Source organism: Benincasa hispida, chromosome 11 (genome assembly GCF_027475165.1).
Source record: "Benincasa hispida cultivar pf3 chromosome 11, pf3_genome.v1.1, whole genome shotgun sequence".
Lineage (NCBI taxonomy): Eukaryota > Viridiplantae > Streptophyta > Magnoliopsida > Cucurbitales > Cucurbitaceae > Benincasa > Benincasa hispida.
In genome coordinates, this window is record NC_143488.1 from 84632157 (window position 1) to 84650426 (window position 18270).

Sequence of the window (18270 nt, forward strand, 5' to 3'; positions counted from 1 at the left end):
CACAAAAATGAAGTATGTCATCAACGAGTTAGGATTTTTCTAATGACATCTTATGTCAAATTTTGGGTTCGGATTTGTTATGTTGTTTGGTTGGTTTAGAGCATTGAGGGGGCGTTTGAGGTGCTGATCATTGGTTATTATAGACTTATTGTTAGTAATTAGTATTTTGGTGTGCAAACTATTTTAGTCTGGATGGAAAATAATAAACATACGGTAACAAAGAGAGCGAGAGAGATGATGGGTAGAAAATAGTAAATATAGAGAGATTTCAAATAGTATTACAGTACTATAGTTAATTGTGGATTATAAATAGTTATAAACACCACTTATATTTGGAGCCCCGAACATAGATTTAAGTATAATAGCTCACTCCACCAACTTGATGTTAGAAGTAAAAGCCTTTGAGTTGGTAATTACTAACTCAACTCAACTCAAGTTGTGAGTCAAACACCTCTGAAATTTTAGAGTAATTATTTTAAATGGTAAAACTGCTGAAAATTAGGTATTTTTAAGTATAGCAAAATGTCGCTGTCTATTAGTGATACACTGTGATATACATCTATCACTGACACTGATAGATGTCTATTACAATCTATCACAGATAGATTAAAATTTTTTGTTGTTTTCCTTTAATTGAAAGTCGTCCTAAATTTGAGATGTATCTCATTTAAACATATTTATTTATGAATAAAATCTTATTGATTATAATATTTGATTTTCATTTTTTTTTAATTTCAAAACAAATTTTCATATATGGAATTTTCAACATATAATTAATTTGATTTATATTTGACTTTTCAATTATATCTCAACTTGATTTTTTTTCCCTTTTTAGATAAGGGAAAAAAAATTTTAATTTTGTTATATCTGTAAATTTTTTATATTATGTTATATCTGTTAATATTTTGAGTCTAGTTGCTATATTTTCAACCGTGAATCGTCACATATTTAGTAAAAGATCATAAAAATTGAAAGCATAGTAAATTAATTGTGAAGGTAGGGAAAAAAAAAACAAACAAACAAACTAGAGACAAGGACATAAGAACGTCCTAAATCTTTGAGAAAAGATGCTAGGTGTTGGGGAAATAAACCGATGGAATTGACATAAACTTCAACATATATCACTTAGCTAAGATATATACATTATGGTCATTTTCTGTTTTAGGCTTTGGATTTTAGATCACTTAGTCAATCTTCTTCACGTGGCAAAGAAATTTTACTAAAAAATGTTGCTTTCATATTTATAACCTATATATATGTATGTATGTCTCTAGAGGTTAAGTTGTTCTTGACTTTGTGTTTGCGGGACATACTTTGTCGGATATCTATCACTGACTTACAAAGTACATAAATAAATATGATTGTTTGACTTTGATCAGTATTGGGGGATATGCAAAACAATTCTACATATACAAGACTTGTTAAGTTGTCAATATATATATATATATATATATATATATATATAAATAAATAAATTCAACATCTATATTAATTCTTTGGAACCTCAAATTTATTGGCACAGCTTGAGTATATATATATAGTTTAATTGGTTGAAGCGTTGACCATTTAGCTAAATGTGTTCATTTAAGTGTAAAAATGATAAGTTTGGGTAGATTTGATGTTTATTGCCTTGTGTGTAGAGGGCAGTTATGTTAAATGGCCAACTTACGGTTGTAATCCCAGCAAGTTGTGACAACTTCAAATTTAATGGTGCTTTAAATTTGAAAGTTGTTGACGGTTAACCAAAGTCTACGTATAGGAATCAAATCTACATAGTATTGGAAGGACGTATAGAGGAATGCATGTCCCAAAAGAAAAATATCAATGTCTCAAAGTTTCGACCGAATAGTTGAGTCGATAAATATATATCAATCACTAAATAATTGAATCGAACACGGACTTGGATTGACACCAGGAACCTTGAGCACTATAAACATCCTTGACACCGTCGTCGTTACATATAATCAAAGACATGTGTCAGAGGAAAGACTTACAAATAGTCCCATTTGACCACCTAAAAATGGTGGATAAGTAATCTCCAAAGAAGATACTTAACTTTACTTCTTTTGTACTTAGCTCTAAATTAGCCACACTCTTTGTACTAATTTAAGCATTAGAGTACAATAAGCTCGATACTACAGCGGTGTGAGGATCTTTTATGTAAGTGAGCTTGAAGTATCTTTAAGACCAGACTAGGAAGAAATGGGCCGAAGATTTAACCCAGAAGAGGATCACAATAAAGCCCAACATAGACAAAATCCAGGTGACCACGAAAGTAAATCAAAACAAAATGAATTTTTATTGGCCAACTACCATTTCTTTTCAATTAGACTTTCTTCAAGAGTTGAGTTTTCCTACCTACAATTGAGAAAAACAAACCCACTCAACAACCTCTACTGAACTGAAGCACACTCTTTGAATCAATGGGGGAGACAGAGGCCTAAAAGAAAGTGTTGTCAATTACACACTTCATAAAGTGTATTTTCCACACACCAAATAGAAAAACCTTAAGAACGTAGGTTAAGGGCATTGAGTAGTGAATGAACAACAATGGATTATGCATGCTACATTTTCTAATAATTTTAGAACTCACCCTTTCGAACAAGGTTAATTCTTGTACAAAAGCATCTTCTAAGAAATTGATCTTGAAATCTAGACATGCATAAGATATTGTTACCATCTAGGGTCAAATAGTAATAATAAATGTGACAGATTCATACTTTTATACTGTAACAATAATAATAACAATAATCGTAACGTTATCGGCTAGTGGTCCCACGTAATTTTGAAACACAATCAGATTAATCATCCTTCACGCCTCAATTGTATTGCATCTGTCGCTTACAAACTTAGTGAAGGTTTGTGGAAACCACAGACGGAAGTGAGATCGTTTCCCAATTTTCAAATTTACACAGAAGAAGTAAAATTCTAAACCTATTATGCATTCTAAACAAATTACGTCATGTTAAGAGAAAAATACAGAAAAGAAATTTGGGGTTTGGATTACACTAACCTCTTGAAGACAAGATCTTCACAAGTTCTTTCTCCAATTGGTCACGAACATTTCTAATCTCCTTGGACCACGAACTCCTAAAAAGTCAACAAAACCAAAAACAATTTGTTGGGCACCACCATAAAATTACCAAGGTATTCTCCTTAGGGTTGAGAAAACACACGAGTTGTAGGCTCCATATCAATTTTTGGGGAGTGGAGAGATTATTTGTGCAACTCCTCCTTTAATTAAATTTAAAAAATTAGTTTAAAATGTAAATTAATTAAAACTAACTTTAAATTTAGTTAATATAATATAAATATAATAACTCACTTATCATGTAATATACATTACACTATATGTTATATATAACTTATAATTTATTATTATATCAAATATAGTATAACCTATGGTTTGAAATTCTCTCATTAAACCTATAGTATTTAATATAAATCAAATGTATATTAAATTTAATTATATGAATTCAATTCATATAATTATGATTATTTATTTTCTCTCAAAATAAACTTTATATTATAATGTATCAAATACATTATATTAATTATATCACATATAATTAATTTAAATTAATTATATCATATATAAGTAATTCCCTCAATTAATTTGAAAATTTTAAATTAATAAAAAAATAATTTGATTCTCAATAATCCCAGTTGATCTTCCGAGGGGATCTTACGTACCTATAATTTGAAGCTTCATTGATACTTGAATAATTAATTTAACTCTTTTAATTAAATTACCCAACTTCCATTAGCTGCCGATCACTCCACTAAAGACCGACAACTGCACTCTTCCCACTATAGTATATTTCTATGTCCATTGGATATAACCAGTCAACAGTGTGATGACCCTTCACAAATTGCTCGTAAGTACAGCTGAACCGAAATTATTGTTTTGTCCTATAGTTACATTACCCTCAGGCCAAGAGAGAGTGTGGCGCCACATTGTTCAAGCCCCAAAATCAGCTCTAAAGAGAGCAATTTATCTACTTGCCCCAAAATTAGGGAAGAAATGAATTTCGTCTTTATGTAATCGTGTTTCTAGCTCTCCAATCAGACGAATCCCCAAAATGATAGCCATATTGAGTCGATGAACTAGCACTCTCACTCATGCAAATCAAAGGATCGCCTTCATAGGTAGGAATTCACAACTCATTCAAGATTCAGGTCATGTAACCTATGGGCATCCTGGTAAAATGTAAGTCTCTACTATTAACGGTGTTATATAATGAGACTATTTATTTTATGATTCGGTCTTATACAAACCCTTTTGTATTGAACACCTCCGCTTATATGTCTCTACATGAATGATTAGGATCAGATCATTTGTAGAACTTTACAACAATTGTAACATCTACAAAGCAGGTTGTATCCGTAGTGTCACCAGGATGTACCCAGCCTTATCCATCTACTACAGACCATTCAAGTTATCACGTATGTTGGGGTTGATGCCCTAAATCTCGTGGGTCCTGTAGCTTGTAATGTACAAATAATTTATTTATTTAATAAAATATAAGGTATTTATTCGACTTTTAGTAGCATTAACCCATAAAACTAATAAACTAACATCCAAAGTTATCTTCTGTAGCTTAAACATGTATGTAGAGACATACAGGTGAATCATATTTAAGTGATAACCTAAATGGTCTGTAGTAGATGGATAAGGTTGAGTACTTTATCTTAGTGTATAGATACGACCCGCTTTGTAGATGTTACATTTGTTGTAAATTTCTACAAGTGATCTAATCTTGGTCATTCATGTAGAGACATATGAGCGGAGGTGTTCTATACAAAAGGATTTGTATAAGACCGGACCACGAAATGAATAGTCTCATTATGTAACACCGTTAATAGCAGGGACTTACATGTCACCTATTTCACTAGAATGTTCATAGGTGACATGACCTGAATCTTGAGTGAGTTGTAAACTCTTACCTATGAAGGTGGTCGTTTGATTTGCATGGGTGAGAGTGGCCAGTTCGCCGACTCAATATGCCTACCATTTTGGGGATTCGTCTGATTGGGGAGCTGGGAACACAACTATACAAGACGAAATTCACTTTTTCCTCACTTTTTCCCTAATGTCGGGGTAAGTAAATAAATTGTTCTCTTAGGGTTGATTCTAGGGCTTGAACAATGTGACACCACACCCTCTCATGGCTTGAGAGGGTGTTTCATCATAGTTAGACTATGACTTATTGTTTATTAAAGGGATCAGTGGTACTTAAGGAGTTAGATGTAACTACAGAGACAAAACGTTAATTTTGGCCCAACTGTAGCTCAATTAGGATTATTGAGAATTAATTTGAATTGTTCAAATTAATTGAGGGAATTAATTATATATGATATAATTAATATAATGTAATTGATACATTATATAAAGTTTAATATGAGAGGAAATAAATATATGAATATGATTCAAATACTAATTATATGGACTGAATTCATATAATTAAATTTAGTATAAATTTGATTTATATTAAATACCATGAATTATTTAGAATTCTAGAACTATAGATTATATTATATTTGATATAATGTAAACTATAGGTTATGTGTTATATTTGATATAATAATAATAATAATAATAATAATAATAATAATAATAATAATAATAATAATAAGTTAATTATTAAATTAAATCTAATTTAATTTTAAATTAAAGGGAGGAAGTTACAACTTCCCTCCCTTATTACTCTTAGTTAAAATTGTGTGGGAGTTTGTTTTATGTTTTTCATCTTCTTCGAGAGATCACATAAGGTCTGTGGGTGAGATTCTTTCAGAAAATTCTCTTCCTAGAAAAATTCTTCCTCTCTCATCCAAAATCAACAAAACCCACAACTCATGTTAATTCTGAACCCCTAAAGAGAATACAGGTGGCTCATTTGTGGTGTATCCACATTGGGGTTTAATTCTGTTGGGATTGCAAGAGGAGTGTTCATGACCGGATTGATTAGGATTACTGTGAAGAATTCATTCTTCAGAGGTTAGTATAATCTAAACCCTAATCTCTCCCTTCTATTTATTTTGAAGCATGCTATAAAATTTTGATAATATGCGTAATTTAGTTCTCTATAATTTTAATTCTTTGTGAACTTAAAATTGGGACACGATCCACACTTTCGCATCGGACCTCACAGCCCTTTAACTTAAACATGATCCACTTGTATGTTTTACATACGTGTTTAAGCTATAGAAGATAACCTATAAATAAACCTATAAATAAACTGTTTGTACAATATAATTACAAATTACAAGACCCACAAGATTTAGGATATGAATCCCAACACTTGGAAGTGGGTCTCGCATTTCATTGCGATTATGGAACATAGATAAACAACAAAAAAAAATGTAATCAAATGAAACTCGCTTTTCATATTACCATTAGTTTATTACGTTTCTCTAGTATAAACGTGACCTAAATAGTTTTACTACAATTGCAAAGGTAGAAAATCACAGACAAGATTACAAATATGCTAATCACTTTTTCTATCAAATACAAATTTCCTTTAAACCCCATGTGAGAGGGAAACTCAATTAATTGAGGATTCCTAAAAGCATCTGAATGAACTTCAACAACCAACCACAAGCTGGCACAAACTGTTGGTCCAATCCGCCCCTGGTTTCATCTTCTTGAGGGAATAAAAGAAGAGCTAACTGCCAAAGGGTAGAATAGTATACTACCTACAGAAATTAATTTTATATTTAATAAAACCTCTAAATTTTCCATTTAGTTTTACGTGAAATTTCAAATTTTTTGTATTGATTAATAATTTATTTATACAAAATTGATATTTTAAGAATCGATTGAACACCTCTTAAGATTTAGATTTGAATGTCCAGAATGATTAACTATATCTATTATTGGAGCATGATAAATGAAGATGGCACCCTGGACCCATTAAAAAAAATTGTGCAAAAATATTATATATTTGCAAATTTTAACCATAGTAAAGAAGAATACATTTATTACCCCTAATTTCTGAGTCTAGTTTCCGTTTAGTTTTTAGGTTTCAAAATGTTATACTTTTAGTTATATACTTTTAGTTATTATTTTTTTTTATTTCAATTTAGTTCATAAGTTTAAGAATGTTACAATTTCACCCTTGAATTTAAGTTTTGTTTCAATTTGGTCTCTAAATTTTAAGATTCACATTTTTAATCTTGATTTTTCACTAAATACTTTCTTTTAGTTATAATGTTAATATCCATTAATTAATTTGAAAGAATTAAAATAATTACAATTAATTAACTTTCACTATTTTTTTTAAGACCATTAAAATTAATTTTAATATTTCACTTTATAATTATTTTAAATTAGTTAATACCATTAACATCAACGATTGAAGTAAGCATTTAGTAAAAAAACCATTATTAAAAATGTAAACCTTGAAACCTACTAATCAAATTAAAACAAAGCTTAAACTACAAGAATAAAATTGTAACATTTTGATATTTAATGATTAAGTTGAAATCGAATTCAAAATTAAAGAACTAAATGTAAACCTAGGTAGCAAATGAAAATTAGACCTAAATATAGGAACCAAAAAGTTAATTCTTTTATATATGGGTACTATATTTAGGCTTTTGACACATTAAGTATACCCCCAACTTTATGCTCCATACATACATATATAAAGCTAACATAGTATCAAAACAACTAGCTAGTTCACAGGTTAATTTGCCTTTCAAGCCTTTGTAAATTTAGATTCAAATCCCACTTATTACATTTATTTTTATTAAATTATATAAAGCTATTCGTTAACAAAATTTCTAGATCTGCCATTACCCACATTAGTTAGACAAATGTATAAATGAAGACAACTATCTTCATTGATTTAGTATGAGATAAGGTGTGATCATAAATATATAAACGAGAAGTACTATCTCCATTGATTTGATACGAGATACGAGACTTATTAGAGTGAAATTAAAAGGAAAATCACAAAGATTTATACATAAAAGCTGTGCATAGAATCTAAATTCTGAAGTTGGAACCTACTCACCAACCAACCACTTGTCCTTGACTGCAAATCATTCACAACGACAACGGCAATAGATCAGATTTGTACGGTAAAGATGATGATGAAGGTTAAAGCATATGGGAACATGATAAGAATTAAGATAAAGATACGAACTGGAAGTCAGTTAGGAAACATGGATAAGAATTTACCCACACTAATTCCGTACTCTTTTCTTTCTATATTCTTTTTTAATACTTTCATTATTATCATCATCATTATTATTACAGTCTCTTGCCACTTGGGACATTGTGACCATGCTACATAATGTTCCATCGTACAACAAATTTTTCATAAAATGGGGGGGGACCTAGGAGTACTCATTATTTATGGGTAATTATTTAACTGTATTTTATTTATTTATTTATTCATGAGTTACACATATTATGCTCTTTAGTGAGGTTTCCAAAAGAAAAATAATAGGAGCAACTAACGAGATTGCAAAACGTAAATGGGTCATTGTTAAAGATAACAAATATTTTTTTTTTGAGATTTTTAAGATGACTCTTTATACAAGACCCATATGGAGCTTAACTCACTTTCTAAGACATAAATTTTATAATTTTTTACTAAAATTACAAAATTATTCCTGATAATAGACTCCCTCGCTCAATCTCTTACTACTAGCTCATTTTTTTAAAATTTCTTTACTCTTGTGATTCGTAATTATCATTCCTCTTTTCTTTTCGATTTTTTTCAAATTCTTGTTGACTTTCTACTTTGGACGTCTAAAGGAATGAAAACTTAGAGACATTAAGAAGAAAAAAAAGAGAATTAAATTGATAAAGAGAATAACAAAAAAACGAGTAACAAATATGAAATTCAAGCATTAACACATATACATAATAAAGTTAATTCGTGATGACACAAGCAAAAAGTTGTTAAACTTAAGTTTTAAAATAGAATTTCAAATTTTATTTTGATCTTGTCAAATAGGTCATTAGTACAATTTTTTTGAAAATATTCAGACAAATTTCATAAATGAAGAAGATAGGGTACTTGACAATGTCATCCATATGGTAAGATTATAATTTTGTCCTCATTCATTAAATATACTGAAAGTAAACTATTACCAACTTTTTCACCAACTTAGTAAGCAAGATTTAGATAGATTTTAGACTAATACTCATTTTTACTAACTCACTAAAAAAAAAAATAGAAATATATTTTAGAGAGGAAGGAAGATAGTTGAAATTTTACTGGGCCAAACAAAATATTAGTATAACTGAAGATAACATCTAAAATATTTTCTAAATTAATTAAAGTCTTTCCATTAAATCATGTTTTTCACCCTTCACTCTTAGATCTTTGCAAGTAACACGCTCATCCATCCATGCTACTTTCAACTTCGTAAGTATGATTGAGATTTTATTATTTACCTCTCCACATGTCAACGTTGTCATCCTTTTGTTTCGTAACAGTCAATATAACCCATAATATAGATATCCAATTTCTCTAGGAAGACGAGGCCCACAGAGATTCTCCAATTAGACGAAAAAATAGGAGAAGAAATGAGAGAATTCTCCGTAAGAGACGAAGAATACAGAATACATCCCCTTCCCTGTTATTTATTTAGTATATATTATTAACATTATATAGATGAAATTTGAGGGTTTATTAATTGAGATAATGAATATATTTAAATTAAATATTTAAATTTAGACTACATATGTGAATAATTAAATTTATATTTATTTTTTTCTACTAAAAAAATTGATTAATTTTTTTTTCAAAATTTAAGTAATTTATCAATTGTCTCGTAAAATTAACTATAATAATAAATAACTTAGTGATAGAATTAATTATTAATTAAAATTTCTCCCTATTAGTGATTTAAAGCAATTGATTTTTTTTATAAAAAAAACAATCGAGATGAAAAAATCAAAAAAACAATCGAGATGAATTCATCTCGCGAATTTTCTGCAGGATTGATACCCGTGAAAATTTCACAGGATGAAGAAATAAAATAGAGAGCAGAATGGAAAATGACATCTCTGATCCGTCTGTGGACATCTTTAGTCCATATAGTCAATAATGTCACTAATGCCGAAGTATTATATACATACACTAGGACAACAAAATAAATGATCATTAGGTGGGTTAATAGATACCAAGAATTTACATACACATACGCATAATATCTCAAAAATTAAAGAATTAATTTACAGCGAGATAATTAAAAATTTTAGACGCATATGATGAAAAATTGGATGATCTACCGAACACGTGTATCATATTTAACGAAATTAGAATAACCTTTAGATCACTAAACAAATAATGAAAATTTAGACATAACAATCTAAGGAAAGTTGAGATCAACTAACTAACAACATTTTTTTTTTTCCTTTTAGAATAGAACCAACGACAATAGTTATTTTATGCTTTTATCAACAGGCAATAGCAATAATACATATACAGAAAAATATAATTTGTAGTTATTTCAGCAGTGTTAATTGACAAGGATGCTCAAATATAGAATCATAACGATATTATATTGAAATAGTACGGAGTACCATTATAATGAATAAATAAATAAATATTGACAGATCAAACATTATAATAACAAATAAATATTGATGGTCCACAAAAAATGTGCTTTTATAAAATAGATAATACATATACACTACCTTAACTTATACAAAAAGAAAAGAAATCGTCATACACCAACTCACCAAGGAAATAAAAACAAAACTGTACCCTTTAGCAAATAAAAAGAGAAGAGGGTCTTGCTTGTGACATGTTATAAAAACAAGAAAAACAAGCAGAAAATCCCAACAAAAGCAATTATAGAGCAAAGTAGGGAAGAAAGATGGTCTGTCAAGTTGTGAACAGTAAAATTATTTATTTAGTGTATGTTTAGAAGTGATTTTCAAATGATTAAAATCACTCCAAATCAAGTATTTAATTATTCAAAATTAATTTAATCTTTTAAATGCAACTTTCGTATCCTCAAAAATTGGTTTTGAATGATTAAAAATACATTTTGAACAATTTTAAAAACGACAAAAATGATAATCCATTACAGAATCACTCCAACAAAAAAATACTCATAGAGTTGTGAGAGTTGATGAAAATAAATTAAAAGATTAGGAAATTCACGAAGTCATGTAGATTTTAGAAATAGAAAACCAAGCAAATAGTATGGAAAATGAGTATCAAGTCTTGCTTCAACAGAATACCAGGCATCGGAAGAAGCATCTACAGCATCTACCCCATGACAAGATTTGATACTCATTGACAAAGGTAACATTATTGAGGGAGGGCCACGGAGGCAGAGTCCAATCTCTGAGAGATCCAATATTAAAGGTGAATCTTTTTCTATAAAGCTGTAGGGTCTAAGGGGAAAAAACATTTAATGTTGTCCTAAAATTAAAACTCTCTCCCTCATGGAATTAAGGCTTCTTAGAAGAAAACCTACTTCTAAGCATGCCATCATCTCATGAAATCATCTATTCAAAATGGTATTGTCATTCAAAAGGTCATTGTGATAATATATTGTTTGAAAGGCCAAAGCACATCGACATCGATGCAGCTTGCGAAAAGAGGGATGTCACTCCATATAGAACTTGGTGGGACGACCAAGTTGCTTTCGACCACGAGGTCTTCGTGGAGGTTTCTTTAAAACTTCTGCAACAAAGAGAGGACTTCCACAATAATTGTACTATGTTTTGTTGGTGCTTCATTGATTTACATGCCTCACATACCCATCTGTTCCCAACCATTTTTCTCTCCTCTATGGTATAATACCCAAATTCTAAGCTCTGTCCTAATTAATGTTCTCCCAATCAAACTTCTTAATGTAGAGTACACTAGGAGAGAGAGAGCTTGAGTAAGATATTGTAAGGCATGTAAAATATAGAAATAAACATGAAACTTTAGGGGCTCTGGAAATTATGATTTTTCTTGAAAATTTAATTTTGAGAAAGAAGGTGAGAGAGGGAAATTGTTGTACCACTGACTCCTCGTGGCAATCACATGCTCGGGGACCCACACGACACCTTACCTATAATGATCAAATACCTTTAAGACTTTGGACCATTTTCCATACATCAACATCTCCAAGGAATTCCAGATGGTCCATTTCAACTCACCACTGCGCCCTTGAACTTGCTTCAGTTCATTTCACTTTGTCACCTGACTTTTCTCAAAGCAAGTAAAATAATAGAATCAATATTATTCAAAATAACTTACATTGCTTTTAATAGGAGTCACCCGACAATCTTCAACGTCCATAGCTCCTCTCCTTACATGTTTATACATATTGATTTCAGCACAGCAAATCTGCACTTTTGAGTTCTTTACCCAATTTACTATTTATGTTTGCATCAGTCTGAGTGATAATATGATCCATAAGTTGTACAGAAATAATCATCGTGAAATATCCTAATGTATCAGAGAACAAAAACCTAAAGAAACCAACCAAACATGACTCCGAAACAGTTTCACTTTTTTTTTTCTTTTTTTTCCTTTTTGGTATATTTTGGAGTCAAAACTTTGCCCACCACAAGGCCCAAGCCTAGGAGACATCAAAAGATTTTTGTATTAAGCTCGTATGAAGGTTCGAACTTAGAACCTCCAAGTCAGTTTCTGGTTTGTTGTATTTAACTTAAGTGTGAGAACTTATCAACGTTAATACTTCAGTGGCATGAAATCACTATTAAAAAATTTAGAAGGATGAATAAATTCATCTATTTAGGGAAAGTAATAAGTCACTCATGAAAGCATAATTAAAAAAATGAATATAGAAAACAGTTATCGAACATATCGTTCTTAAGGGGCAGAGAGGAGGGGAATTAAATGACATCAGCAACTTTTCTCTCAACCAAATGCCCCTTAACAACATTAGAACCCAAGCTGAGCTAATAAAGACGCCTACCCACCCAAGACAAGACAGTAAGTAATAACGTCTGCACCCAAGTCGAAACTGTTCATTGGATAAACAAGCTCTTTAAATTCTCTTCTTCCATCTCCAATTACCTTGAGCCCTTCTACACCACTTCTTTTCTCTTTGCCTCATAAAGGAAAACAAAGAGAAGTTCAATATTTAGAAACATGGGGTCACTATTTTCTAGCTTCCTCAACCACAAAAAAATCTTAATCTTCAAAATTTCCATGATCCTATTCATGAACTGTGCAACTTATAAACCCAACCTTTGTTTCACCAAGTGTTTTGGGGAGCCAACAGGTGACCTTCCTATAAAGTCTTCTTCCAAAGTGCTTTCATCCTTGGAAACAATAAGCCTAGATGGATACTTTAGCTTTAAAAACAATCAAGAAGCAGCTAAAGATTTTGGCAATAGATATCATATGCTACCCTTAGCAGTTCTACATCCATATTCGGTTCGTGACATTTCAATTACATTAAAGCATATTTTTCAAATGGGTTCGGGAACAGAACTTACAGTTGCTGCAAGAGGCCACGGCCATTCTCTTCAAGGTCAGGCACAAACCTTGCAAGGCGTAGTTATCAACATGGAATCCCTTAAGGAACCAGCCATGCAGGTTCACAATGGAAACCTGCCATGGGTGGATGTCCCTGGAGGAGAGCTGTGGATAAATATCTTACATGAAACACTTAAATATGGCTTAACACCAAAATCTTGGACCGACTACCTTCATCTTTCCGTGGGTGGTACTCTATCAAATGCTGGTATTAGTGGGCAAGCTTTTAGGCATGGACCTCAAATCAGTAACGTTCACCAGCTAGAAGTTGTCACAGGTACTCCTTGGCTTATTCATAAGCTTTTTATATTGCATATATTGTTTAGAATTCCTCTCGCTCAATAACTGTAAAATGATCATGTACTCGTTGCGCTATTAAATTTTCTCGCTTTTCCTTCTTATAGTAATGGAATGGCCCAACTAGTTCTTTAAACTATTTCTTTTTATCACCAAATTTAGGTATACACTTTGTTGGCCCAGGTATAACAATTAAAATTATACTTTGCCAACATGGAATCAGGTGACTTAAGTACGTACTCTCAACCAAGAGATCAGAGGTTTAGATCCCCACAAACAACTTCCCTGTGTTGTAGAACTTAAAACAAAAACACTCCTACAGGGGTAATCACGGGATAGGAAACTGAATTTTGGACCTCAAAGAAGGAAATCTTTGTCATTTACCATGCATGTTAATTACCAATATAGGATATTAATGATGAACCTTCCTGTTATACTTGATCACCAGGCAAATTGTGCAAACCCCCTAATTTAATTAGGGTGGCCCCCAAAACTGACTTCCAAAATTTTTTTGTGTAAAATATAGATCATTCTATTACCCTCCATTAACAATCTTTCTCACAACTACTTTTCTCTCTCTAAAAACGTCTCTCTCACATATTCCGCTTTAAATACTATTTTTATACCCCTAACCACACTTCTCTATCAAACAAATTAGGGAGAGGGCTGCAATAATGAAATTTTTTGAGAGAATTGTATTATAGAGAAGCAGATATTTTTTTAGAGCAGAGTAGTTGAGAGAAGTTCTAAAAAGAACGAGACTTTTTTTCTCGTCAAATTGAATATTTAATATGAGGCAAAGAGAATAATTTTTACACTTATGTAAGTCTGAAGGATTAATTTATTAAGAGAATTCTATAATTTAGAGATGGTTTTTTTTCTCTCTGGACAAAAATATGTAATCCATTCATATCCGCTTGGTCCATATGTTCCCATAACAAAGTAACAGTGCAGAAAATTTAAATAGTACTTGTGTTGTTGGCTGTGGGGATCCTCTTTAATTCCTCTTTGGTGAGAAGAATAACGGCATCTCCTAACTCAAACATTATGAATTGCTCATGCTATATGTTTCTTCTTCTACTTGGATTTGAGAAGATGGAGGGCAACAATGATATAAACCAAATATGAATACATGGATGGTCTAGACCCTGACAAAAGTTGGAGGAGAAGTTGAAAAAATGCAAGTAATTTTAATCACCAGCAGTAGTTATATTTCAGTCCCAATCTCCAATTTACTGTAAAAGTTACTTCTATAAAAAGAAAATCAATAATTAAGACCATCAAAAAGAAAAAAAAAAGTGACCTTTTATAATTTCTTTTTAACAGTGAAAACTGTTGGCCACTAGAATCTTTCATTTCAGTCAACCCCTCAATCATGTAAGATCTGTAATTAAAATACAACATTCAAATCAGTGACAATAACTCTTGAAACCCTCTGAAATTAATACCTGCAAATTAAATGCTACCATTCACAAGGAAAATATAAAGTACTAGTAACTCCCTAAACCTTTTGTCTTCATCTTCATTTCATGTTTTCCGTCCCAAGTTTTCCTTATTTGGTGAAAAAGGACGGAAAATAGAAACATTGGTATAATGTCCCAGTCTGAATGCAAACCCAATAGTGAAGACGAAAAGGTGAGAAGTGGAAGCACCGTGAAAATAACCTAAATCTCTATAAGATATAAAAAAAAATGACAAGAGGCTGACAAGGGCCAAGAGCGCCAACAAACGGAGAAAGCCAGAGGGAATTTGAGAGAGAAACTACAGGGGGAAAAAAGAAAAAGAAAGAAAAAAGAACCCACCAAAGCAAATGAAAGCCAAGCTTTAACTCATTTCAACATTAAAACCTTGGAGGTAAACAAAACCAATGTAGTTTCACTTTCAATTTAGCAGGAAAGGGAGAGATAATTACCTGTTCAGAGCAGGAGAATGCAGACCTGTTTTACAGTGTACTTGGAGGCCTCGGTCAGTTCGGCATCATCACAAGGGCAAGGATATCTTTAGAATCAGCACCAAAAATGGTAATATACCCTGCATTCCATCAGAATAGGTATAAAACATAAACCTTTTTAGTGATAACTAGTAATGTATAACACAATCCACGCTCTTTTGGCAGGTAAAGTGGATAAGAACCTTGTATTCAGACTTTGCCATATTCTCCAAGGACCAGGAGCATCTGATATCCTCCAAGTACTCCTTTGATTATATTGAAGGCTTTGTTTTAATAAATAGAACTGGTATTCTCAATAATTGGAGATCTTCCTTTGATCCCAAAGATCCAGTTCAAGCCAGCCAATTCATCGCAGACAATACAACTCTGTATTGTTTAGAAATGGCCATGTACTTCAACTCCGAAGAGAAAGAAACTATGAACAAGGTGAGCATTGCCATAAACATTATCAGATATCATGCTCATGTCAAACAGCCAAAAAAAAAAAAAAAAGTAATAAAAATTACAAAAATAAAATAGCGGTGTTTACCATATAAGGTCATTTCTAAACTCTGAGTGGTCATGCAGAGAGTTGAGAAGCTGCTATCGCAATTGAGCTACATTCCAGCCACTCTCTTCCTATCAGAAGTTCCTTACGTGGAGTTTCTGGATAGAGTGCATATATCTGAGAAAAAACTCAGGACAAAAGGATTGTGGGAGGTACCTCATCCTTGGCTGAATCTAATGATCCCAAGAAGCAAAATACATGATTTTGCGACAGAGGTGTTTGGCAAAATTCTTTCAGATTCTACCAGCGGTCCCATCCTAATCTACCCAGTCAATAAATCCAAGTAGTTGTTTCATTAGATTTGTCCCAGAAACCCTGACACTTATCATTTCCCCATCCTAATACAAATCAGTTTGGGTTATACAGGTGGAACAATAAAACATCATTGGTCACACCAGACGAAGAAATTTTCTATTTAGTGGGTTTCTTATTTTCTGCACTGCCAACTTCAACCGGAAAAGAGAGCTTACAATACATTTTAGCCCAAAACCAAGTAATTCTGGACTACTGTGCCAGGTCCCTTGAAGGATGTAAGCAATATCTGCCTCATTATACCTCCCAAGACGAGTGGCAAGCTCATTTTGGCTCCAAATGGCGGGTACTGATGGAGAGGAAATCTGCTTATGACCCATTGTCAATCCTTGCACCAGGACAAAGAATCTTCCAGAAAGTCACTTCTGTACAACATCTTATATACAAAACAAAACACAAAAAGAGTATCCTAGAGGAAGAGAATGTCAAAATGATTTGATAAAGGTAAATTAAATAAGAAGTGTATTCTATCATAATAATACCATTAATCAAAACAAAGACTGTGGCCATCTTGAGTTCTGTCTTCGAGAGGTTTATGATTTAAAACCACAATGACTAATGCATCATAGAAACATTAGCTTACCTTTGCTTCCAAAGGACATACCAAGCATAATTTTGAAAGATTCATCCTCAAAATCTATCTTGATGATTGGATTGCAATGGGTCCTGATCTATATTGATTCAAAATACAACAAACTAATGCATCTCCCTAACGTCACAAAACATAATCCTGTAGACCTAGTAAACAAGCCATACTTACAAATGACTGAAGTTGGACAAAAACAAAATGCTCAAAGCAGAACTATTCAGTTTTTGTAGCTTCTTTCCACCCAAGACCTGGTCTAGAAATTTCCCCCTGTGGTCCTTCATAGTCTCGAGCATTGAGAATTGTAGCCTCAAAATCTGTAGAATCACTAGCAACAGGAAGAAAACTACCAATATCATCCCTCGCACCAAACCCTCCAGCCCGTAAAACATCATCAGCCGACATCGAGGCCTCCATGCTAATTTCCCCAGCCATATCAACCTGTTGACTAGGTTCACCCTTCATGATATTTCCCCTACCTCTGTTAGTCTGCACATCTTTTGGTGAGCTTGAAACTGATTCTGTAACATCTTTCTCGACTCCCACAGAAGGATCTTCTCTCTTATCTGGTGTAAAAAAAAAAAAAAAAAAACAGAAAAAATCAACAGATAAATCTTGACGCACAAGATACTGAATTTGTGATGATTTTCCTAGATCGTTCTTGAACTCTTACAATGAAAATGTTGACAATTCTATGAAAATTTCGCATTTGACAATGCACAAACCAGTTCCTACATACATCACCGAATCCTTTTAAAAAATACTAGTTGGTTTAGATCCAGAGACCCGACATTGAACCAGAAAGATACTCGTTGAAATGAAATTAACAACCAAATAAAAGATCAAACGCGTTGATCTTCTACCGGATTAGCATGCTTCTCAATGGAAGCCAAAACAGAACACGGGAGGGGAGAATGATTCTTAGACAGACCTGGAAGTGAAGAGCTCCGATGAACTTCCATAGCAAAGTTAACGATCTCTCATGGCCCTCCCTCGGCTTCGATCCTTTGTAGAGCACCAGAAGGCAACGTGTGATGGAAATATAAAGACGCGCGTCGGACACGTTTGCAATTCGATTACCGGTCATTAGAACTTGGGGAAA

The 18270-nt window shown here is 32.3% G+C and overlaps 2 protein-coding genes across 2 annotated transcripts; one reads left to right on the forward strand and one right to left on the reverse strand.

The window, feature by feature from the left end:
* Positions 1–12484: 12484 nt before the first annotated feature.
* On the forward strand, positions 12485–17607 carry LOC120091742 (cytokinin dehydrogenase 6-like). The gene is made up of 5 exons (XM_039049858.2): positions 12485–13752; positions 15666–15793; positions 15889–16149; positions 16291–16553; positions 16637–17607. The coding sequence occupies exons 1-5, from the start codon at positions 13086–13088 to the stop codon at positions 17019–17021; spliced, it is 1704 nt and encodes a 567-aa protein (XP_038905786.1). The 5' UTR covers positions 12485–13085; the 3' UTR covers positions 17022–17607.
* Positions 17032–18270, reverse strand: LOC120091740 (uncharacterized). Its single transcript, XM_039049856.2, is given in 3 exon segments — positions 17032–17734; positions 18100–18207; positions 18210–18270. Coding segments are annotated over 3 exon segments (504 nt in total). The 5' UTR covers positions 18256–18270; the 3' UTR covers positions 17032–17384.